This window comes from Protopterus annectens, chromosome 3.part0, assembly GCF_019279795.1.
Source record: "Protopterus annectens isolate FY-2018-M chromosome 3.part0, PAN1.0, whole genome shotgun sequence".
NCBI lineage: Eukaryota > Metazoa > Chordata > Ceratodontiformes > Protopteridae > Protopterus > Protopterus annectens.
The window spans coordinates 452,633,148-452,658,470 of NC_056731.1; the positions used below are offsets into that span (position 1 = coordinate 452,633,148).

At 43.9% G+C, this 25,323-nt stretch overlaps 1 protein-coding gene across 2 annotated transcripts in view; it reads right to left on the reverse strand.

The window, feature by feature from the left end:
- FASTKD3 (FAST kinase domains 3) overlaps window positions 1-25,323 on the reverse strand; it is a 692,256-nt gene that overhangs the window by 269,220 nt on the left and 397,713 nt on the right. For both annotated transcript variants that reach the window (XM_044064876.1, XM_044064877.1), the window contains one exon: window positions 19,034-19,103. In XM_044064876.1, coding sequence (XP_043920811.1) covers window positions 19,034-19,103 — 70 coding nt within the window. The remainder of the gene's footprint in view (window positions 1-19,033; window positions 19,104-25,323) is intronic.

The window sequence follows — 25,323 nt, forward strand, 5'->3', positions numbered from 1 at the left end:
GGGGCAACTAACTCAGTACTTCAAGATGCTAGCAAATTGTACCAGGCTAACTGCAAGGAAAATCCTGCAGGCTGTGGGCTTCATGGCATCTTGCTTTCTTCTAATCCCATGTGCAAAGTTGCATATGAGGAAACTTCAATGGTACCTAAAAAACCTATGGTCTCAACACAGCCACAGTTTGGAAACAATAATACCACTAATTCCATGTTTGCAAAAGGAATTTCTATGGTGGGCCCAAGCATGCCAAACAAACACAGGTCTACCATTCTGCAAGCCTCAAGCAAATCACGTCATCACAACAGACGCCTCAGACTACGCCTGGGGGGCACACATGACAGACAGGTGCATTCAGGGCAAATGGTCCCAAAAGGAAAAGCACCTTCACATCAATCAAAAGGAAATGCTAGCAGTGATAAATGCAATTACAGCTTTCAAGGACCTCCTGCATCCAGGGCAATTATTGATAAGAACAGACAACACCACAGTAATGTGATACATAAACAAACAAGGAGGAACACATTCATACCCCCTGTGCAGGCTGGCCATGTCACTTTGGAACATGGCTCTGGAATGGCAAATCGAACTTTAAGCACAGTACCTGCCAGGTTTGGAAAACACGCTGGCAGACAATCTAAGCAGAAATATGACAGACCCGCACGAATGGAAGTTGCATCCTCAAGTGTTTACAAAGATAATCCAAGCGTGGGGAAGGCCAGACATAGATCTGTTTGCCTCCCACAGGAATCATCAATTGACAAAATTCTGCTTAAGGACATTTCATCCAAAGGCCTGGAGAGTGGACGCCCTTTCTTTCAGTTGGGCAACACGGACAGTTTACGCCTTCCCACTTTTGCCTCTACTGCCCAAGGTGCTCTTGAAAGCAAGAGCAGACAAGAAGAGAAGACAACACTGGTACCCACTCCTGAGTAGCTTAACACATTCTCCTCCCTGGACCCTACCTCTAATGCCTCTTCTCCTGACTCAGCACAGCTACAAAACTCTTCACAGTCAGCTGAAAACACTCAATCTGGCTGCATGGAAAATTCCTTAACACCATAACAGACCCTACTCTCCAAGGAGGTGCAGGATGTCATTTTGGAGGCCAGAAGGCCATCTACTAGAAAAGCTTACTCCGCAAAATGGAAACGGTTTTGCGCTTGGAATGAGAAAAAGAGCCAGGATCCTAGAAAACTGAATTTGCCTCAGATATTACAGTATCTAGCTGAGCTGATGAACAGTGGACTTTCATTTTCCTCCATCAAAATCCATGCCTCAGCCATTTCTGCAGAATACAACACTGATCCACCCTTATTCTCTCACCCACTCTTAAGGCAGTTCCTCAGAGGGGCTAAGAATATAAGACCTCCAAGGAAACAACCAATACCGGCCTGGGATCTTAATTACATTCTAGAAAAATTAACATTGCCTCCCTTTGAACCAGCTGCCTCAACAGATTTGCAATATTTGTCCTGGAAAACAGCTTTCCTTCTGGCCATTACCTCAGCTCGTAGGGTCTCGGAACTACAAGCCCTCATGGCTGTGCAGCCCTTTCTCATCTTCCATCAGGACAGGGTTTCCTACGAACCAACCCGTCATTTATGCCTAAGGTAGTATCCAGGGTAGCTTTAAATCAGGCCATACACTTACCTACCTTTTACCCCAAACCTCAAAACAAAGGGGAAAGGCTGCTACATTCCTTAGACATCCATAGACAGCTACGTTACTATTTGGACAGAACAAAGCCTTTCAGGAAATCAGAACAACTCTGTGTCCTATGCTGTAGGATCTCAAGGGAAGCCAATTTCCAAACAGACAATTTCAAAATGGATAGGCCACTGCATACGGTTTTGTTACTCCTTTCATGGTAAATCTGTACCTGCAGGCATCAGATCCCACTCCACAAGAGCCACAGCTACCTCTGCAGCCTTCCTCAGAGGAGTCCCTACCAAAGATATTTTGGAGGCAGCCACTTGGAGTTCTGTGCATTCCTTCACTAAACACTACCACCTACCTTTATACTCCAAAACTAGAGCAGGCTTTGCCACTGCTGTGTTGCAGGGCATTCTGGCTCCTCCCAGTTCCACCTAGTGCCAACCACCCTGTGCGTAGCTTTGGGATTCTACCCATCTGTTATGACTTCAGCTGTATGTACGATGAACATAGTACAGTTTTGTACCTACCATAAATGTAGATGTTCGAGTGCTAATACAGCTGCAGTCCAGGTTTCCCTCCCTCCTTCCCCTCTGGGTACAGACCTAGTGGCTAACTCCTCATCTTACAACCTGATTGGGTTATCCTTCTATGGTGTATTTGCTTGCAACTACTGAATTTTGATTATATTGCATTGCATGATTATATTATATATATATATATATATATATATATATATATATATATATATATATATATATATTGCCTTCCTTCTGGGGGCACCTGACATCTGGGGCAAGAAAGACTGAAGAAAATGGCATTGGCTGTGTCTTATGTACCCCTGTCGCACTGACGTCAGGAAAGAAAGCGACGACAACTGACGCCGGACCTAGACTTTGGAATTCGGCCGACCGAGGACCCGCCTGACGGCAGGAGAACCCCATCTGTTATGACTGCAGCTGTATGCACGATGAACATCTCACGGAGTCTTTTCTTGGAGTCAGAGTAATCCTGTCCTTCCCAGTGGAAATGCTCTCTCATGGTGTGCAGGGTTTCCCCAAAAGAGAAATCTTGAGGGGGGAAACAGAGGGAATTGACTCCTCAGCATCTGAGTCTTCATAGAGAGGGAAGGGGTAATCCTGTTCCTCCAAATCTGCTGAGGAAATGGAGTCCTGGTCAGAAGGAGGTAAATCTTCCTCCAGTCTAGGCCATTTGTCAGAAGGGGGTTGGGAACCTCTGATAAGGGTAATCAGGTCCTCCGCCATTTTGAACATCTGTTTTTTAGGCATAGGGGCCTGTGTGGGAGTCTGTGGACCCTGTTTCTTAGCCTTTGGAAGTTTAGCGTATGACTTAATGGAGAGAGTCATCGGTTTAAAGACGCCTTCTGAAACCGAAGGCCTGTCCATAGTCTCCGGATCGCCGCCAGTGCTGGCGTCCGCGAGTTGGGGAAGAACTGGCTCCAGTGGCCCAGTAGATTCTGACTGAGAGGCAGTCGTATTTTCTAAATCTGTGGTAGTCAGGGGCTGCATAGGCGCCTCACTGAATACTGAAGATCCGGCGGCAGGCCTAACCCGAGACCTCGGTATCTGGTCTAGGTCTAGGCTGCCTGTCTTTGTCCTTTCGTTTTTTAAACATAGCGGTAGTCAGAGGTTCCGACGACATAATGTAGTTGAATTTTCTGCCAAAATAATGCCGGGCAGTGTCAGCCCGACTCTTAATAGTGCGTTTATTGAACCTAGCGCAAAACCGACAACCAGAATGGTCGTGGTCTGGGCCTAAGCAAGGAAAACAATAAGAATGAAAATCCTTATGAGGTATTTGCTTCCCACAAGAAATGCAATTATTAACTTTGTCTGGCGTCGGTCTGAGGCAAGAAAAGTTTCCCCAACAGGGTACTTGGCTTTATAGAAGACTTCGACTGAAATTCTGTTTGAAAATCTCAGGAGCTGGCCGACAGGCACTTGCGAACTGCTTCTGCTTCGGGCACCGCGCGGCAAGAAAGACTGGAGAAAATGGTGTCGGCTGCCTCTTTTATACCCCTGCCGCACTGACGTCAGGGAAGAAGCGACGACAACAGACGCCGGACCAAGGCTTTGGAATTCAGGCCGACTGCGGGACTGTTTCACTGCAGGATAACCCCAAGTGTGATGACTGCAGCAGCATAGCACGATGAACATCTTGTTTGCAGTTAAAAGCATTCTCTAGAGAGTCTCCTTGATCCTTTATCCGTTTAAACATTTCTGCAGTTTTTTTTCTACCAAGTAGTGTTGGTAGTGTAGCACTGTCCATATTCAGGCTTGTGTTTTGGGCTTAGTTGTTTGTTAATAGAGGGTGTGTGTCTGAGCACATGGAATTATAGATAAACTCACTAAACTAGGTATAAATCCCTACGTCACAAGATGGGTTGCCAACTGGCTCACTGAATGAAAAAAAGTAACAGAAAGTAGCAGACTCCAAATCTGACTTCAGACCAGTGACAAGTGGAGAATCACAGGGTTCAGTCCTGGGTTCTATCCTGTTTGGTATCTACTTCTCTGAAGTACAGGCTAACACAGACAGTTTTTGGCTAACGACGTTCGCAGATGACTGCAAACTAGGAGCCATAATTGAAACTCCTAACGATGTGGACATCCTAAAAAGGGGCCTCACTGAGACAGATGTCTGGTGTCAAAGCCATGGTCTCAAGTTCAATGCCAAAAAGTGCATTGTCATCCCTTTTGGTAAAAACTCTGTAAACATGAACTACACCGAAAGTGTGATAAGAGACCTTGGGACACAGGTGGACAGTAGTCTCTCCTTTGATAATCACATCACCACAGTAGTCAGGAAATCCTTGTATGTGGCACACTTCATCACAAAAGGTTTCTCATCCAGGAAAAAAGAGGTCATTGTTCCCCTCTACTCATCACTCATTAGACCCTTTTGGCATGTACCTCACAAGACATCAACAACCGGAAGGGCCACAGAAATACCTCACAAAGAGGATTACCGGCCTCAAACAGATGCCCTACGCAGACCATCTAAAAAAACTCCAGCTTTACTCTGTCGCATATCGCCTACTCAGAGGCGATCTCTGCCTAACATATAAAGCTATGTCAAACCCAGAGCTGTTGGACATGCTCCACTTAAAGAAATCCCAATCCCTCCAAGCTACATGATCTAGGGACCTAAACCTTGTCACCACAATAAACAGAACATGCTTTAGGGATAGATTTCTGTCCCATAGACTTCCCACACTCTGGAACAACTACCTATCTATATCAAACAAAGCTCCTTATTAGCACTCGTCAAGAAAAATCTTGATGATTGGATGGGAAATGGGAAATTCATCCCGGGGATCACTTCTGTGGCTCTGCTTGACAGGGGCACAGGAAAATAATTTTCTTGGGTTGCAAAAGCCAGGGTACCACTTAGCTAGGCTTATATAGGCCCTAGGACCAATAGCCTAGTACCTACCTATGAACCTACATAGAACCTGGTTATAAGAGAATGAAAGAGTATTTGAAGGAAATGGATAAAGTGGGAAGGTCAGAAAGAAATTGAAAGGTAAAGTGAGGATTAAGATACGAAAGAAATTGAGGAGAAGTGGTAGAAGGGTCTGTTGTATAGAAAGGGATGGAGGATATGAGCTGGCAAAGGAAAACGCAGTTATCCAGGACAGAAGGAGGTGCATGACCCTCTGTAGTTTAGAAAGTTACATCTGTTTTAGGTATGCTGGGATGGCATTTCAGAGTTAAGATACTTAATGGGGGTTTAGTGAGTTGCTCCCCGAGATATTAGACTTTGCTCTCAATACACACAGAGTGTAGTGCTGTAGGGCATTTTTTAGAGCTGGAAACTTTTTCTTGAGCATGTATAAGTTTAGTAATAAGTAATAAGTGTAGTAATAAGATGGTAGCTCAAGCCGGTTCAGTTGTTTCAGGACAGTGTAATGATGATGAGTCCTCTGTGTAAGGTTGGCAGAATATTTGGCTACTTTATTATAACAGGTGGACAGCTTAGCTTTAAGAGTATTATTCAGGTTTGTAAGAACAGGTTAAGGCATACAGTACAGATGGAAGAAAGTAGATGTCTTACATCCTCTATCAGACAATGTTCGTTTCTACAGTGGAAGTCAAGTTTCTGATGTGTGTTTTTAATGGCTTGTAAAAAGATGTTGTGTACTTACCATAACGTTCTGAATGTGTTGTCCATCTTCATTTATCCTTGGCAACTGGGTTCGGTTCTGATATTGGAACCAACTCAGCCATTAGTACAGCCCGCAGAACCAAAAACCCTCCAGCTTAAGTCCTACCCAGAATGCTCCTTTCCAAATTACCTCAGGTCGAGTTTGCAAATAGAAAAGACAAAAAATATAATCCTAATAGCACCTTTATAGAGACAATATCTGGTGTTGTATGTGAAAAAAAAAGAATAACTAGGACCATCATTTGCTTCACCAAGAGGCAGGAATGGAAGGGGGATGGAGGGTGGGGAGTCGGATAAATGAAGATGAACAACACAGGTGGAACTTTATGGTAATACCATAACTTCTTTATCTGATGTTGTCAATCTTCATTTAATTCTTTACAACTGGGACAGAGTCCCCAGCTACCTTAGATCTTAGGAGGACTCATGGAAGGACATTCCTGAACACCATTGAACCAAATGATGCTCTTCCCCTAGAGACCAAATCCAATTTGTAATGAGTAATAAAGGTATGTGAAGTAGCCTACTTCACTAATGCACAAATATCATCCACGGAATCGTTGGAATGACAATCTGCTAAAGTACCTATGGCTCTAGTAGAATGTGCCTTGACAGGCCCAGTTTATTTGACTTTTCTCTTGTTGTATATGAAGGATATGCAATCCTTTAGCCATCTACATAAGGTAACCCTGGAGACTGGCCTACCTATTCTGGCAGTTGAAAAAGAAACAAACAGTTGGTCAGATTTTCTTGTGTCTTTTGTTCTATGAAGACAGAAGTGCAATTGTCTATGGACATCTAATAAATGCAAACAGTATTCACCTTTGTTCAAGAAATTGGGAAAGAATACTGGTAAACTGATAGTCTAACTGATATTCATTTCTGACACCACCTTTGGTAAAAAGGAAGGGTTTGTTCTCAAGGAAACCCTGTCTTTGTGAAATATCAAATATGGCGGTTTACAAGATAAGGCTTGAATTTCTGAGATTCTTCTGGCAGAAGTAATTGCTACCAGAAAAATAGTTTTCCAAGATAAGAACTTCAGATCTCAGTTAGCAGCGGGCTCAAATGGTGGATGCACTACCATCTGTAACACTAAGTTTAGGTCCCTAGATGCAGACGGATCCTTACAAGGCTGTAAAAAGATTCCTTTTAAGAACTCTTTGCAAAGTTTGTGAGAAATTAATGAATGTTTTTTGAACCCATTATGAAAATTTGAAATAGAAACTAGTTGCATCCTGATAGTAGAGGAAGAATCTCCTGCTTCAAATAGCAAAGCTAAAAATTCTAGGACTTTTGACAGAAGTGGAAAAGGGGTCAAAGTTATTATTTCAAGCCCAGAAGGAACTTTTTTTTCCATTTACTGTTGTAGAGTTTTCTGGTAGAAGGCTTATGGAAAGCTAAAAGAATCCTATAAACTAGGGAAGATAGATGATTATGCCTGGCAATCAATGGAACTGGAGAAGCCAAGGTTGAGCTTGAGATTTTGAAGGTTTGTGTGAACTAATCCCTCTGGATGGGATAGGAGATCTGAAGCTGGGCCCAATGTCCACAGTTGTTGAATCAGATAAGGCCAAAGAAAGGGGAACCAAATTTCAAGGCCAGAATGCGGCAATGGGGATTACCTTACTCTTCAACCTGATTGCTTTCTTTACAAATTGAGGAATTAAAGGAATTGGGGAAAGGCGTACAAGAGTCTGGAGGACCAGTTGTGTCGGAGAGCATCTGGAAGGCCAATTGTGCATAACAGCATCCCTTGAGGACTCCCCTGAAGGAGGGACCAGGGCGAAGTAGCTGCTGCACTTGTTGTTCTGGGGAGATGTAAGTAGGTTGCAGCAAGGCTGGCCCCTGTGACGAAAAATCTTTTTCTCCATTTTGGGATTAAGAGACCACTAGTGAGGCAGAAGAATACATCTGTTCAGTTTGTCTGCTATCACAATGAATTCCCTGGAATATGCCTTGCTATTAGAAAGCGGTTGGCAGAGATCTCCCAATGCCAGACTCAGAGCTCCTCGATAAAGGGGATAAGACTTTGTTCCTCCCCGCTTGTTGATGTACCAAATTACTGATATACTGTCTTTTTGAATCACAATCTTTCCCAAGGGGAGAGCAGTTTAAAAGGCTTACTGCACTAACTGTACTGCCCTCTGCTCTAGAACACTGATATGCAAGTTGGCCTCCATGGGGGACCAACTGCCTTGGACAGTCGTGCCCAGATAATGCCCCCCACCCCATCTGGAATTCTCATGTGAAACTTCGCTATGGGAACCAATTATATGGTCGCCACCACTGGACCTATGGCTTGTAGGACTAGTTTTGCTGCTACTCTCTTGTTTATGACAATGTTTTGCTCCTGGACCTTGATCTTTTGCAATCTTAGATCAGGTAGGGAACCTATGCAAGTACTGGTATTTAGAATGGCTCCTAAGTCTGAGTCATGTTCAAATGTGATTTCTCATAATTTACGGTAATTCCTAGGTTGGCGCAGGCCTGGAGAATGTAGTCTCTTGCTTGTTCTAGAAGATGCCAGTAATGAGCCAGTCATCTAAGTACAGAAACACCTGGAATTCCTTGCAGTCTCAAGTGAACTGCTACTACTGCCATGCATTTGGTGAACACCCTGGAGGCTGTGGTGAGGCCAAAGGGCAAAGCTCTGAACTGGCAATGACGGACTCCCAGCAGAAAGCGTAGAAATCTCATGGAGCACATATCCATTTTTATGTAGTAATAAGCATCTTGGAGATCTATCAAGCACATTCAATCGTCTTTGTCTAAAAACAGGAGAACAGACTGAACAGTGACCATCCAGAATTTTGTCTGTTGAACAGATTTGTTCAAAACACTTAGATCCAAAAATGGTCTTCAGTCCCCTGTCTTTTTTGACACTAAAAAGAATATTAAGTAAACTCCAGATTCTACCTGGTCTGGCGGGACTTCTTGGATGACTGTTTTTTTCTAGCAGTTTTGTATTTCTAATATTGCCGGTTCCCATTGACTGGGTGGGACGTCAGGGATTTTCTTGCAATTGTGGGGAGTTGGAAGGAAGTGTATGGTGTAGCCTCTGGTTATAAGCCTCTGCACCTAAACATCTGAAGTTATTTGAAGCTAGGTGTGTTGGTGCAGGATACCCCCCCCCCCTGACTGCCTCCATAAGAAGGCAATTGGGCCTCCTTTTAGGAGCGTTGATAGGGTTTACCAGGGAAAGTTTCCCTGGAACCCTGATTTTGTGGGAAACCTCTGCCACATGGATAGTGTCTTCCATTAAAGCTCCCCTCTCTGCCCCAGGGGAACCACCTCCGTGTGTGTCCTGGAAAGGCCCTTGGGACTTTTTGAACCACATTTTCCCGCTCCTTTCATTCCTCAAAAAGACCACTGAGGAGTAGAAAAATGTACATCCACTTTTCACACCTGGGCAACATCTCTCGAACTTTAGGGACAGAAAAGGGTATTGATGAATGAAGACTTCAATGACTGCAAAAATTCACATAAGCACATCCAGGTGCGTCTGGCTACACCTGAGCCCGCTGCTCTAGCTGTCCCTTCAGCTGCATGTGCTATAAGTCTCATGGACAAATTCAAAAATGGATTCTAGGGTAGCCAGCTGAGAAGCAACCCTATCTTGGACTTCGTCAGATATGGCTCCTGCCAGGGTTTCTGCTAACTCCTTAATCAGTTCCCTTTGGAGTCTGGTGAAGTGTGCTGTAAAGTTCAAAGACGGTAAAGCAAAGGTCGATGAATAGTAAACCCACTTTCCAAACCGGCCCATCACCCGAGACTCTTTATTGGGAGGATGGACAGTGGAACTTTCTTCTGCCATTTCCTTTTTTGTGGCCACCGCTAGTTCCTTTTTTGTGGCTGCCACTACCACCATGGCATCTACCACCAATCTCCTTGCTCAAAACTGATTATCCTCAGGTGCAGTAAAAATTTTGTCTGGTCTATTGGGGATGGGTTCTTTGGCATCAGGAGTCTTCCACGTCCATGGTGAGATCAACTTAATGAACTCGGCAGTGAGCGAAGTAACCCAAGAGGTAGATGGTCGAACACCAAAGGCCTGCAGGTACACTGATTCCTCTGAAGAGGGCTTTTGGGACGTCCAGCCACACCTCTGCTTAAGAAACTCAAGGATGTCTCCAAAGAAAACGTCTTCCAGGAGGTGACTGTGGGGAACCCTCCTCTTCATCATAATCCAAGTCCTCTGTGATGGATTCCTCTGGGGAATCAAGTGTTTCCTTTTACCCATCCTCTTCTGAGGGACATCCTCAGTGGGACAATTTGTGAAGGTGTAAGAAGAGTTCAGAACCTGTATAGGTGATTCCTGCGGTTTCGATGCTCCCTGTCCTGGTGTTGGAATTTGTTGAGGTTCTGGATGAGGGGAAGGGGTGGGAAGCTACTCCAACTGAGGTGGAGCCTACTGAATGCCCACAGTGGACAGAGGCCTCTCCATGGCCTGGAAAGCTGCCCCCCCCCAAAGAAAGAAGGGAGCCTACAACAGAGAAAGACTGCCTTGGGACCATGGTCTCCCTACTTCAAAGAAACCGCTCCCGATGCTGAAGCAGAGGTCAAACTAACACATGCCAAAGCCTCGAGGTGCAGGGATGGCTCTGAAAAAAAAACTGGAGTTGAGTCTGAGTTGTGACTGATACACTATGAGGTTTTAGACGAAAAGCATAGCCTAACCTCCCTCTTTATTATTAGATGATAGCTGTAACACGTATTATCCTTTTGGGGTAATTTGCACATTTCTCATAGTGCATCAGTCACAACTGTTTTTACATGCTACTTTCTAGCTTTACAAACATTTTTATGTTTGTTAGCTTTTTTTTCAAGTTGTTATTCTGTGTGTACTTTACATTCACTGTTTTAGCTTGTCAACTGGGATTTTCTATAGTCACCCTAATGCTTATAGTTATCAGTTAGGTAGACAACCCTGTATTCACAATAGTCAGACATTCCTCCTAAGTTGTACTGAAGATATCTCTGAAGACAGTAATTTGTATATCTGGAACTGAGCTTTGATGGCTCGAATAAACATGATGGACTTCCTATGAGATTCTGACTGTGTCTTTTTTTGTCTTCGTCTTTGTGTGTTCAATTCGTTTTTTGGGCAGAATTTGTGTTTTCCAACCAAGGGTTGTCATGGGCACTTCTGAAACTTCGTTCTATAGCTCAGTAGTGTGGGTTTGGTTCTGAGTTTGCTGTCTGGAAACAGTAATCTGCATCTAATAAGCACACTCACGGGTGCACCACATTTCAAAAGCTCCGTTACACTGCGGTACCACTGCAGCACTGATTCCAAAGGGGTATTACAAGTAACATTCACATTCAGGAACACGTGTTTGGACACGGATGTAAATGGGGAAGTAGAACAAGAAGCACTTGTAGCTGTGATGGCTGTGGTGCTGTTCAGTGAGGCCACAGTTGGTGAATGTCACTGCTGTGTTTCCGAGTGGAACTGTTTTGTATAAATGTGTAGAGCCATTTACATTTTAGCTTAGGTTTTGCTGAAACTGTTGACTTTGACTTGATGCATCTGTAAGCTGAGAAGGTCAGAAACAGTAGAATGATAGAGGTACAGTGATACATTGTGGGAGATCTGAGGTGAGTTATGCTGTGGTAAATGTGGGTTATTAGGGGCAATATTTACTGGTATGGCAGAGTTAATGATAACTAGTGAGGTGGGTTAGTAAAGTGGGTACACAAAATAGCAGCATGCTGATTAGAAGCACTGTCAGTGTGGTGATAACATAGTTCTTTAAACTTAGCCTATATGAGGGGAGAGTAATATGATGAATTGAAGACGACGATTGTTACAGATTTGCTTACAGGTACTCCTAGAGAGAGGGCACAGAATGACTGGATAAAGTGCACAGCGGTATGGGAGGGCGAAAGGGTGACTTGAATGATGCTATACATTAGAAGGAAGACAGGAATAGGTGAACAGTAAGAAGGATGATTCTATGATCAGAGTAAAGTAGTTTGGGAAGGAATAGGGATTGGGTGTCCCAAGTGATAGGAGGAGATGAGCAGTAAAATGCTGACATAAGTGTTGGTGGTGGCAATTGGGGGTAAGAGTGAAGTGAAAGTAAACATTCCTGAGCCATTAGCATGAAACCACAAAGTCAGACAGGTTTTCTTTCAGTTACTGAAAGCAGAGACCAAGGAGCTTGGTAAAGGGCATAAATGGTTTAGACAGTGTAATCTAATGGTCACATGAACGGGCAGTGACCAATTATGTCAGCGATCCTTAGAGTGTGTGTACTACTCCCTTGTTACGGTCACTAACAAACAGAAGGAAACATCTGACCAATTCACATTAAACTTGGTTACATTACTCAATAACAAATAATCTCAATCAGATGTTGCACACAATTAGAGTCAGACCTGCTGTTTGTGAGACAGAAGACACAATTTAATGTCATATGTCTCTGAAAGAAAGAAAAAAGAGAAAAAAATAATATTCTGTGGTGGTGAGAAACCCAAAGCACAGGAATGTAGCTTACTTCTAGAGATGGAGGAAGAAACACTGTGAGGCAGAGTAAGAGAAGCTATGCCTACTTTAAGAGTAGAAGGAAGTTAAAATGAATGAAAGTAATAAAACAGGTATAAAAGGAGGTGCACTGATGGAAATGTGCTGTGATAAACTTTGTAGGGCTGTATATTACCAGTTATCAGACATAGTACTATACTGCTATGCAAGTTAAAAAAGGCCTCACTTAAGCATCAATCAAAATGTTAAGTTGTCAATCTCGCCTTTATTCTTGCTGGATGGGTTCGGAGCCGATCCTCGGCTCCGACTCGGCCTATACTAAAGCTCGAGAGCTAATTTTACTGGCTCAAGGCAACCCTATATCCCATGATGCTAGGCACTAACTACCCAGATCTCGTTTGCCGCTTTCGCTAGCGAGGTGCTTTTTTTTCTACCGGCTCCACAGGTCTGTGAAAATTTTCCAATTTTTCTACTCTTTTCTTAGGATTTTTCCTTTTTATTTTAAAAATAGACTAGTACCTTAGTATACCACTTCCGTTGGGTTCCCATTTTGTTAATCCCTAAGCCCAAAAGTTATATCCCTCCCCTGTTAAGGTTAGGCCTTAGGCCCTTTCCGTTTTTTTCCCGTTCCTTTTTTTTGGGACAGTTAGGTGTGTGTTTGGTTTTGTTAACCTTACTTTTACTGTGTGTGCGTGTTTTAACTTTCCAAGGAAGATTTTTTCTTCCCTTGACAGCTTAATGTCTAAAGACATTAAAGTCTCAGGCTTCAAGAAGTGTGACTCGTGCTGTCAGAAAATGTCGCTGATAGACGGTCACACTTCTTGCGTGTATTGCCTGGGACCCCTGCACCTGCAGGACTCTTGTTCTGTTTGTCATGCTTTCAGTCCAACAGTCCCGCAGGAGTGCAGGAATAAGTTAATTTTGAGGGGCTTATTAAAGCCCGAAGGTTCCTCGGCTAAGTCCTTGCCGGGAAAACCTTCAAAGCCATCCAAACCGTCGGCTCCATGCTCCAAGCCTTCGGCTGGTGGCTCACCTACTGCGTCACGATCGGCTCCGTCTGGAGCCGATACGTCTATGTCGCAGTCTTCTGCGGAGCCGATGCCTCCAAGACTCTGTCTTCAGAGTCAGCTCCGGCCTGAGCCGACATGTCTTTGGCTCCATCGGCACCACTAGTCTCGGTGCCATCTTCCACCCGCAAGAGATCTAGGTCTCCGTCCCTGGAGTCCATTCACTCGGCTCCGAGATCGTCTTTGCTCTCAGGGCGGAGCCATCGGAGTCATTCCTCTCGGTCTTCCAGGCTTTCGGACCATGACCTCGAGAGGGTGGTTAGCAGACTCCTAAAGTCTCAGGCACTGGCCCAATGCTTCATAGCCCATCTCAACAGACAGTGGCTTTACCCATACCATCTACGATTCTTCCTTCGACTCTGCCCCTGAGTTTGGAGCTGGAGCTCCTCGGAGCCGATACCTCCCCCTTCGGCTCAGTCTTCTGCTCCGATCTCTTCCATGGTCCCATCCTTGGAGGGATTCGGGCGCTTGGACTTCCTCGTTGGCTCCAAGGGGGCGAGTGGCATCGGACCCTTGTCCGACCCCGTTCTCCCTCTCGGAGCGTCGGCGCTGGTGAGTTCGGCCCTGACATCGGCTTCGGAGCCGTCCCTCTCGGTGCCGACTGGGGTTCCTACTTCTTCGGAGCGGGAGCCCTCTGTTCTGCCTGATAAGGGCGCCTTCGAGGTCATGAGGAGCGTACTGGCCCCAGTGCCTGCTCCACGGTCAGCTCCATCAGCTCCTCCCACTGTAGTGCCTGCTGCGGTCTCTACCCACTCTCTCATTCCCGACCGTAGAGATCCAACGCCTCAGGTTTCCCCATTGGGAATATCCTCCTCTTCCGAGGTTTCCCCTGATCCGTCAGGTGAACCCCCTCGAAAGAGGACATGTAAGAGGAAGCATGTGGACTCCCCTGAGTCCATCACATCTGATACCGACTTGGATGAGTCGGAAGGGTCCCCACGGTCCCCCTCTGAGGATGTCTCCTTTTCTGACATCCTTGAAATCCTCAAGCAGAGGGGGAACTGGTCAACCCTCAATCCTTCCGAGCACGAGTCTGTTTACCTGGAGGCGTTTGGTTCTCGCCCTTCCACCTCCTAGGTGTCTCCGCCTTTTGACCCCCTCATGGAAGTGGTGGTGCGGAAGGCATGGACGGCCCCTGATACGATGGAACCCACCCCACGGAGGCCTTCCAAATTTATCACAGCCCCGTCAGATAAACAATTTTTAACTAAGGGTGTCCCAGTTGATGCCATGGTGGTGGCTGCAGCCATTAAGAAGGAACTGGCCGATCCTACAGTGCCTATTCATCCTCCTAATAAGGAATCTAGGACAATGGATAGGTAAGGCAAGCGGATGTTCTCTTCAGCGACCTTTGCCATGCGGCCACTGAATTACTTGTGCCATTTCACCCGCCTTCAAAGAGACATTCTCAAAGAAATGGGTGATACCCTACAGGATCCAACAGCTGCGGGGTCTCAGGACAAAGTCAACTCCCAGCTAGAAACCCTAAATTCCATTGTCAACTCCTCTATGCGGCTTATTTCCTATGCAGCCGATGGAGCGACTAGAGCCACAGGCACAGGCGTGGCTTTAAGGCGTCATGCCTGGATGCGGCTTTGCAACTTCGCAGACCCCTTCAAGGCATCCTTCACTAACTCCCTCAAGTGAAGGATACTTTGACCAGATGCGAACAAGATGGCAAGACTCTCTCTGCCGTGGGAGTCGGTTTTTCAACCCCGTCTAGACCATATCCTAAGGGTCAAAAGGGTGGAAAAATGTGGTTCCGCAAATCACAGGGAGTCACGCCTGACGCAAGAGGTCAATTCCCCCCGAGAGGCGGGGGGGGGGACAACAACAGATGCCGCCCTAGAGGCAGAGGAGGTCCGCAGAATCAGGGTAACAGAGAGTCTCTCTCTGACAAACCCTTCCAGCATCCCTGAGAAGCTGCCCGACTGTCCACCTTCGGAGGCAGTCGGGGGAAGGTTATCGCTGTACCCAGAAGCCTGGCTTTCTCTCACACAAGACAAATGGGTACAGTCGATTATATCTGAGGGTTACAAAATTCTCTTTATCCACACCCCAACTCAGCCAAAAGGGCCCCCCCCCCAGACGTTCCACCCAGTCAGTCTAAGGGAACAAGCAGTACTAGAAATATCAAAACTGCTAACAAAAAGAGCCATCCAGCCAGTCCCAGCAGATCAACTAGGATCCGGAATCTACTCCAAGTTCTTTTTGGTACCAAAAAAGACAGGGGACTGGAGGACAATATTGGATCTCAGCAGACTAAACAAGTCTGTAAAAAGAACGAAGTTCCAGATGGTCACGCTACAGTCCATTCTACCCTTTCAGGGTCAGGACAATTGGATGTGCTCAGTGGACCTTCAGGATGCATACTATCACACCAAGATGCACAGGCGCTCCAGGAGGTTTCTCCGCTTCCGGCTGGGGGACAGTCACTACTAGTTCAGGGCCCTGCCCTTTGGTCTCACTACAGCCCCCCCCCCCCCCCCGAGTGTTCACCAAATGCATGGCAGTGGTTACGGCTCATCTGAGACATCAAGGATTCCAGGTGTTTCCGTATCTAGACGACTGGCTCCTTACTGCACCACCAGGCATCAGCTTCTTCTTGCCAGAGATTACACCATTCAAACTTGCAAAGGGCTAGGTATCTCCATAAATTTCGAAAAGTCTGCCTTGTCAGTCTATTACCTTCATAGGCACCACCTTGGACACCATACAGCTCTCAGCAAAATTAACCGAGCAAAGAGTTTTAGATATTCGAAATCACGTTCATATCATCCTTCAGAGCAAAAGAATCCAGGCCAGGTTTGTTCTAAAAGTGTTAGGTCTCATGGTGACAGCCATCACGCTACTTCCCCTTGCTCGCTTTCACATGCGGCTCCTTCAGTGGATGCTCTTCTCCCAGTGGTCCTTCCAACAGCTTCCTTTGACACACAACATCTTAATAACTCTATCTTGCAAGAAACATCTGTCTTGGTGGATGGTCTCCCCTCAAGTCCTTCAGGGCAGACCATTCGTTCCTTCCCCACTGGTCACCACGGTCACAACGGACGCCTCCCTGATCGGGTGGGGGGGGGCATTTTCAGGGCAGGACAGTCCAGGGCACATAGCAACCTTTCGAATGCCACCTGCACATAAATGTCCTGGAGATGAGAGCAGTGCTTTTGGCATTGCAAGCCCTCCAAGACTCTCTTCCTTTAGGGACTATTGCAATTCAGATGGACAATATGTCCGTAGTGTGGTATATCAACAAGCAGGGTGGAACCAAGTCCTATCCCCTGTGTCGAGAGGCACTCAGACTTTGGCAATGGGCGATCTCTTCTAAGCGTTTTCTGATAGCAACGCATATCCCTGGGAAGTCCAACATCATAGCGGACAGGTTGAGCAGAGCTATTCTTATGCCACACGAGTGGTCTCTCAAGCAATCAGTAACAGATGAGATTTTTCAGAAGTGGGGTCTTCCTTGCTGCGATCTTTTTGCAACACCTCAGAACAGCAAGTGCCTCGACTTTTTCACTCTCTTTCCCCTTCCAGGCCATCCCCCGGCCTCGGGGACTTCTATACGCTTTTCCCCCCTTTCCATTAATCACTCAGATGATTCAGAAAGCTACCGCCTTGAGAGCCTGGATGATCCTCATTGCCCCTTATTGGCCTCGACAGATATGGTTCCCGTTCCTGCATCGTTACCTTTTGGAACAGCCTTGACATCTGGACCCAGTGCCAGATCTTTTGGCCCACCAGTCAGGGCAGCTGCACCAATCCCTCCAATCTCTCAACCTCACAGCTTGGTTGCTCCACTTCCATCCCTAGCCAGGCTTCCCCTGATTTCCAATTCTGTCCGTGATATTACTGTAGCTTCCCTTAAGTCCTTTACCAGAAGGATTTATACTAGTAAATGGAAGCATTTTTCCTTCTGGGCAAGGGCTAGGAATATAGATCCCTTCACTGCTCCTATACAATCAGTTCTAGATTTCCTAGCTGAAATTTTTCATTCAGGCTCTTCATCCTCCACAGTAAAGGTTCAGTTAGAGGCCATTTCAAATTTTCACATAGGCCTATCGGACTCCAGCATCATGTCCCACAAGCTTTGTAAAGCCTTCCTTAAGGGTATCTTTTTACTCAAGCCCCCAATCAAAGACCCCCCACCACAGTGGGATTTGAATTTGATTTTAACATCCTTGATTCTTCCTCCCTTTGAACCTGCGGCTTCCTGTTCTTTAAAGTTGCTCTCTTGGAAAACTCTCCTCCTAGTTGTCATAACTTCTGCTAAGAGAGTATCAGAACTCCATGCCCTTTGCATTCGTCCTCCTTATCTAGTTTTCCACAAAGACAGAGTTTCTCTCAGAACTAACCTGTCTTTTTTGCCCAAGGTGGCTTCTCAGGCAAATTTGAATCAATCTATCGATCTTCCAGTTTTCTTCCCTAATTATTCTAACAGGGCGGAGCAAAAACTGCATTATCTGGACTTTCATCGTCAGCTCCCTTACTATCTGAACAGAACTAAACAAACTAGGAAATCTGATCAGCTTTTTCTGTCCTATGCGGAAGGTAAAAAGGGCCTTCCGGTATCCAAAGTAACCTTGTCTAGATGGCTGTCCTCTGTGATTACCTGTATCTATCAACTCAGAGGTAAAGAATTACTTTTTAAGCCAAGAGCCCATTCAACCAGATCTTTAGCTACATCAACAGCCTTTCAAGCTAGATTGCCAATAGATACTATTTGTGCAGCAGCCACATGGGCCTCTCCTCATACCTTTATTACACACTGCAAATTAGACATGGCCTCCAGAAACAGGGCAAATTTTGGTTCCACCGTTCTCAAGAGCCTGTTCCGATGAGCCACCCGGGATGAAGGTGCTAGGGATGCGGTCCCATCCAGCAAGAATGAAGGTGAGATTGACAACTTAACATTGAGAAGTTATGTACCTACCATAACGTTTCATGTTAGTTGTCTTCTTCTCGCCTTCTTTCTTGCGTCCCACCCGCCATCCCCCTAGCCTGGATAGACCGAAAGGATTCCCCTTTTCTTATCAGGGTCTTCACCTTACACAATTTGAAGCCTAAACTGGTTATCCTTGGGTAGCTATAGCTTCAGGTAGTGGCACATGGGGAATTTTTCCCCTTCTCCTTCTCTCCCTTGGGTTGGGAGGCTAAAATTGCTATGTTCTCAGCTACCAAATGAGATCTGGGTAGTTAGCGCCTAGCATCATGGGATATAGGGTTGCCTCGAGCCGGTAAAATTAGCTCTCGAGCTTTAGTATAGGCCGAGTCGGAGCCGAGGATCGGCTCCGAACCCATCCAGCAAGAAAGAAGGCAAGAAGAAGACAACTAACATGGAACGTTATGGTAGGTACATAACTTCTCATTAATTAGCATGTGCACAGAAATTGTATATTTCAAAGCAGCAACACACAAAACTACATACATGAATGACATACTTGCTAATGGGCAGAATCTCAAAATATATAAAACTTCTCCAACTACAATAAAAATAACACAGATACAACAAACTACCAAGGCTTTTACACTGTTAAACCACACATTTGCTGGCTGTCAAAGTCTTATTTCAGATATACAATCAAGAAAATTGTAATAAAAGACATCAGCATATATAATTTAAGGACTTCTGTTAGCTTACCTCCTATACACCTCATCATAGTGGGTAGCTGGCAAAACATAACCTTCTTCATCCAGCTTAATTTCTGCATCTGAATAACACAAAAAAACAGGTTTCCTGTTATAAAACAAATTTATATAATGATTTTTCAAAAATAAAAATATATCAAACAGTACATAATACAATAACTGCAATGAAAAATGATATGGTTATTCCCAACTGGGTTTAGATGTTGTCAATATGGTACTGAAAATGTAACATCTACGTTACTGTGCAGATTATATTCTCTTCTATTACTCTTTAACCACATTAAATATACCTTTCCAATTAAATACCCATTCAGATATCTAGACTGTCTTAACTATCAGACTCATACTATTAGCCCTTGCCACTCTTTAATGAAATGGACTGTGACCCATATGACCATTTGATACAATGGATGTCTATCTAGAGAATGTGTTGGTGCTGTTCACTTTCCACAGGTTATGTATTTCCAGATGTTAGGCATGTCCTTTTGTAGGTAACCTGCAGGAATCAGAGTTATACGACCTCTACACTCAAAAATGGAATTTTAACATATTATCAAGCACCACTAAAGCCACATCTGCACAAATTTTGCTTATGCTGTAACTTTCAAAATAAACCATTTAAATTACATTACTACACAAATGCACACAGCTTAAATAAACTACAGTATGCAGCTCAGGCTAATGACTTTTGTTTTTCTTTCTTTTTACCCCATCTGAATCTCTTAACAGAACACTAGTCGTTCCAACAGTCCAAATCTTTTGAGACAATTCCAAGCAATCTATACCCTATGCTCTTGCAAGTATCACTCACAAAGGCTTGCTTAATGTAAACAATGTGTGGTGGGTCCCTCTCCTTAGTAGCTCTGCCTGCTGCTATTGGTCTGTGTAATTTGTATGCAAGCTCCTGGTGCAGTTCAGCTTTATTGAGCATCATTGGGGAATTTGGTAACAAGGCAATGAATAGCCATCATCAGAATGGCAGCTTACCCCACAAACATGCACACATGTGAGCGCACAAGTACACACACACACACACACACACACACACACACACACACACACACACACACACACACACACACACACACACACACACACACACACTCCTATATACTGCAGTTTTGAAAGCACTGCTGTGTGGCATACAAGACATAATGGTAGATGATTCATTAATTGTTGATCCCACAGATTTACAACACCTGGTTGCACTGCAGGACACTGAGACAGAACTGACTCCATTTTTCTCCCATAATAGAGAAGTATAATAAGCCTGTACAAGGAGCTGGTCATGTGATTGTAAATCACATTGGTGCAACTCAACGCCAGCAGTTCCAGTCTGATAGAATGTAGCTTCACACTTACAATACTTCCACTGTATGTGGGGCCCCTCCACTCTTATTCATGTACACAGCAACATACTAGTCAGTCTAGCAGTTAGCATTACTCACCACCTAACAAAAAGGTAAAAGCATTACAAACCACATCACACAATATGTTAATCACTGCAGACATCAAGAAATTCAAATACAAGATCATTTACACTGCATTATAGTTAAAAATCTAGACAATATAAAACATGGACTAAAACCTCAATTACATACAGCAATTATGAACATGGCGATAGTGGGAGGGTACCTGGCCTATGAGTACATAGAAGAACTAGTCACAGACCATTACAGTGAGTATTTTGTACATTATTATATCTCTTTATATTTTTTTTCTATTTAAAGTCCTGTTTGACTGAGTAGAATACAAAGCTACAAATCCTTTTGACTGACTGGAGGTCTCATTTAGCATGCCCTAAGAGTGCTGTGGCAACTTTACAAACAAAAATACATATATACAATGTAGACATACTATGTCAGATCTAAATTATATCACTTCATAAAAGTATGCTAATCAAAGAAGAAGCTCCCTAAAAATAGTGGTCAAAGAAAGTTGATGAAAGAACGCTATGGACACAAACTATATCCTGAGAATGTACTCAAAGACCCTTAAGCTTTAACCTTTATTAATCAAGTTGCTTATTTACTAAAAACTATAGAATAATTATTGTCATAAACAAGCCTGATAAAACCACTGTTAAAATTATAAAATAGAATAAAAACTAAATAGTTAATATAAACAACTAACAATTAACTATAAAGGCTCCCTTTAATGATTTAAATGAACTCTTATGAAATGGTATTAAAGTGACCATCACAGTAAAGTCTAAGACATGCATGCCCAAATAAGGGAATGTCACTAATTCCCCAGGAATGGCGTGTATTAGGCAAAAAGAATATCTCCCAGATGTCTCAGATCAAGTCCTGGGAATAACCAGCAACCCTTCACCTGATGACTTGATCTGTCAAGGTAGTGGAGAGGGGGAACAGGAAGACAACATGTCTGGTAATGTAGGACCCACACTGTGAAGGATGTGACAATTAAGGAGTAAGATTTTAAAAACTGACACTGCCGCACTAGGCAGCTAGCACAGATCCTACAGCACAGGGGTAATATAACTGGGTTAGGATTGGAATTCTGTTCCTTCAAGTGGGGAATGGTCCTGTCATGATGTTCAGAGTAAAGTAAATTCCAATAATCTAGTCAGGTGGGCATTAGTGTGTGTACTACTACAACGGAGTCTGAATATGGAATTAAATGCCTAATCTAAGAGATGTTCTGTAGATGATTGCATGATGACTTCATTAATCCTGACACTTCATTGTTAGAAAATTGTCTATCAACATTTCCAGATTATGCATATACGGCACAAACTCAAAACTATTCTCTCCCAAAAAGTTGACAGGACACATGAAAGGGGTTAAAAACAGATGTTTAACACCATGCATGTATTCATACACGTCAACTAGAGCCAGAGAAGTAATACCCAGGTTTAGGAAAAATGCATAACTAATCTCAAATATGTATGAACCATAAGAAGGGTTGAAGCCCCCTGTACATGGGGTGTGCCCTGCTCTTCACCCAATAATTTATATTTGCTGTTTTTCTAGTTGAATTTCACTGAACAGGACACTGGCTCAGCAGTTGTCAGTATGCATTAGCATCACTGCTGACTTTGAAGGGATAAGTCTGAGATGATTACTCACCTTTCAAAAGTAGCTGACTATCAAGACAGTCTTCCAGGCTATGACACCTGACAAAAAGAGAGGTAAATCTGCATAGCAATGGAACTGAATTATTCAGTTTTTCATGACCTCTCTTAACTGCAGTGTGCATGCCAAAAATAATAAAGGTGCAATGTTCCTGTGGTACTCCACACTCTAGCAGGCATCCATTAGATGAATTAACACCTGACAGCAACCTACCCGGTACAGATAAACTATGCCACTACTGCACAAGAAACATTGCAGTTGGCTCATCAAGAGAACACATGCCACAGTGCAAAATGCTGCTGTGAGACGAAGGAAGACATCAAATATAACCTATGATCCCTCATCATCAAGGGGTCATTTAATACTCTTAATACCATAAAAACAGAATAATATTGAACCGAGAGGTCACCACATGTAAGGGACGAGTATGCACAGTGGGTTTTACTTTCTCAATAAACTTACATATACAGAGAAGGTCTGAGAGACGTAGTAATTTGTCATATCAAGTACAGCCAAATAAACTATCTTGATGACTAACCAAACTAGCGTCTCCTTAAAACAAGATGGAAAAAAAAGTCACTAAGAAAGTATCTGCAAATCAACAGAACTGCTGAATCCAGGTGCTCTAAGAGTAGGATAAGCATACAACTAAGATAATATTCATGCTAACATTATAGTCAACATAAGAAAACTCAGCCCAACATAATTCAGATCAAGCCATGATAGAGATATCACTATGCAAAATGGATTAAACTAATGGGAGAGTGGGCTTAATACTGGCAATTGTTTTAGTAAAGAACAGCACAAATGAATAAAAAGCTCAATATGTCAGACAGGCTAACTTGTACAAATTATCAATCACTCAAGAGGACAGCTGAAGGATTAGATTGCCACACAGAAGTCTCACAGGACAAGAACAGTACCTTCTTAAAAAAAAAAAAAAGAATACTACCTTCTTATTTTTCCTCAGTAGTAAACAGTACAATGTTTACCCACCCTATGCTTGTCCTCAATTAGTCAAAATTTACACCAAGCTTGTGACAGTCTTTGCCAGTGTCAATGCAGCTACCAAATTTCATTGTCAAGCCATAATTTGGGGGATGTGAAAGACGTGAAATATATGCATTTTGGGGCTACAACATCCAAAACTCTACATGCAACTCCATTATAAGCCTCCTCCTCATTTTTCATCTGTGTGACCTCAATAACAGTTGATACACAGATGGTACCAAAGGTACCACACACACTAGGTTCCACAAAATTAGTACAATACAGCAACTCATCATCAAGTGGCAAAACCAGTAAGAAAGGTCAAAAATGAGTCAAGATTTCTCCACAATTATTGTGGTTACAGACCAAGTTGAAAGATTAGGTCCAGAAAAATCCCACCGAAACTGAGAATTACAGGCAGCAAACAAGGTGAAGCCATAGCCCTCCACAGTACAGAGCAATTCCATTGTGAAGTTAGCAAAGTGGTCATCCATTATTGCAATAAAAATCAGTCAAGACCAGCCATCTTGACTGAACTAGCAAAGTGTCAATGAGGAAACCTGCCACTATCACAAATGGTCATAGTCATGCAAGCAAACACGAGACAAAGAAAGTACAGTTGTGTAACATCTTACCATAATGGTACAGTGCATGGGCATCACAGCTTCCTAGAGGGCTCAGCTGGTCCTTTCTCTGGCACTCTCCCTACTGTTATGAAAGGACATAGTAATGTTGTATAAAATATATCCATAAAGGCAGATGTTCTTCTCTTCACTGTTGCAGTATTCATAACAGTAGGGATTCCTTGCCAAGGGCGGGCTGACATCTGTCCAGTATACCAAAACCTTTAGGTTGCCATAAAGTACACCTTGTGTCACACGTATGCTCCTCGCATAACACAGGGCATAAAGGTGACATCCGGACATACCATCCTCAGAACTGAGAACCCCAGTAAGAATGTCAGTCCAAACAAAAGAGAGGTTATTATTAAATCCAGAAGAGAAATGGACCAGGAGGTGAAGGGAGGGAGATAGCCCTTAAATTGATAACACACATTACTGCTGAGTCACTTAAGATTACATAATTCTTGATACTTCTCAGATTTAGCTCCCAGGCTGACAGAACTTACAATTTAACATTTTTCTTTTGATCTGCACCTGCCAGGAAGCCACAACAATAAAAGACACTCTACATGTGAAACCTAGTAATTTATCTGTGTCTTAGAACAAGAGAAAGAATTACCAGCCCAGACATCCGGTCTCCGAGCTGGAGATTACACACAGTTGTAAATTCTTTACTTATCAGATTTCTTCCAGCTGGGTGCACTGTGGTTACATTTTCGAAGCTCAAAACATAGCACAGTTGTCTTTACATTTGTGAAACAACCCTGTGGATCATATTAATATTTACAATGACATAGAATTATTTACAAAATTCTATCTGGCTGGGCTGGCAGCCCCTCAGTTTTTCACCCCCCCCCCCCCCCACCGAGAACTCAAGCTAGTTTTTCAAGTGATCCTTGAGAAACACTGCTTGAGAGGGTTGAGTCTATCTGGGTATACCTTACCCCATTCCATGTCTTGACAGCCCATCTGCATTGGCATTGCTAATCCCACTGCGGTGTTGCACTGACATATCATATGCTTGCAAACCTAGGCTCCACCTTAGCAACTTGGTATTTTGCTGGCTGGCTTAATATAACCATGTTAGGGGATTGTGATCTGTAACTACTGTGAATTTCCTTCCATACAGATAAGGCTGAAGTTTCTGCAGTACCCACACTATGGCTAGACATTCCTTTTCTACAGCTGCATAACCTTTCTCCCTGGGTTGGGGCCTACAGCTGAGATAAACCACTAGGTGCTCTTCTCCCTCTGAAGAAATCTGGCCAAGTGCAGCCCCCACCCCCATGGTTTGAAGCATCAACCTGCACAACAAATTCTTTGCTGTAATCTGGACTGGCTAACACAGGGGGTCCTCCCAAAGGTTCTTTAAGCTTCTGGAAAGCTTGATCACATGCTGTGGTCAACACTACATTATCTGGCCTGTTTTTCCTTGTCAGGTCTGTGAGAGGAGCAGCTATGGTACTATAACTGGGGACAAACTTTCTGTAGTACCCTGCTGTCCCTAAGAATGCCCTCACCTTCTTTTTGGTAACAGGTGCAAGCCATGCCTGAATGGCTTCCACTTTGGC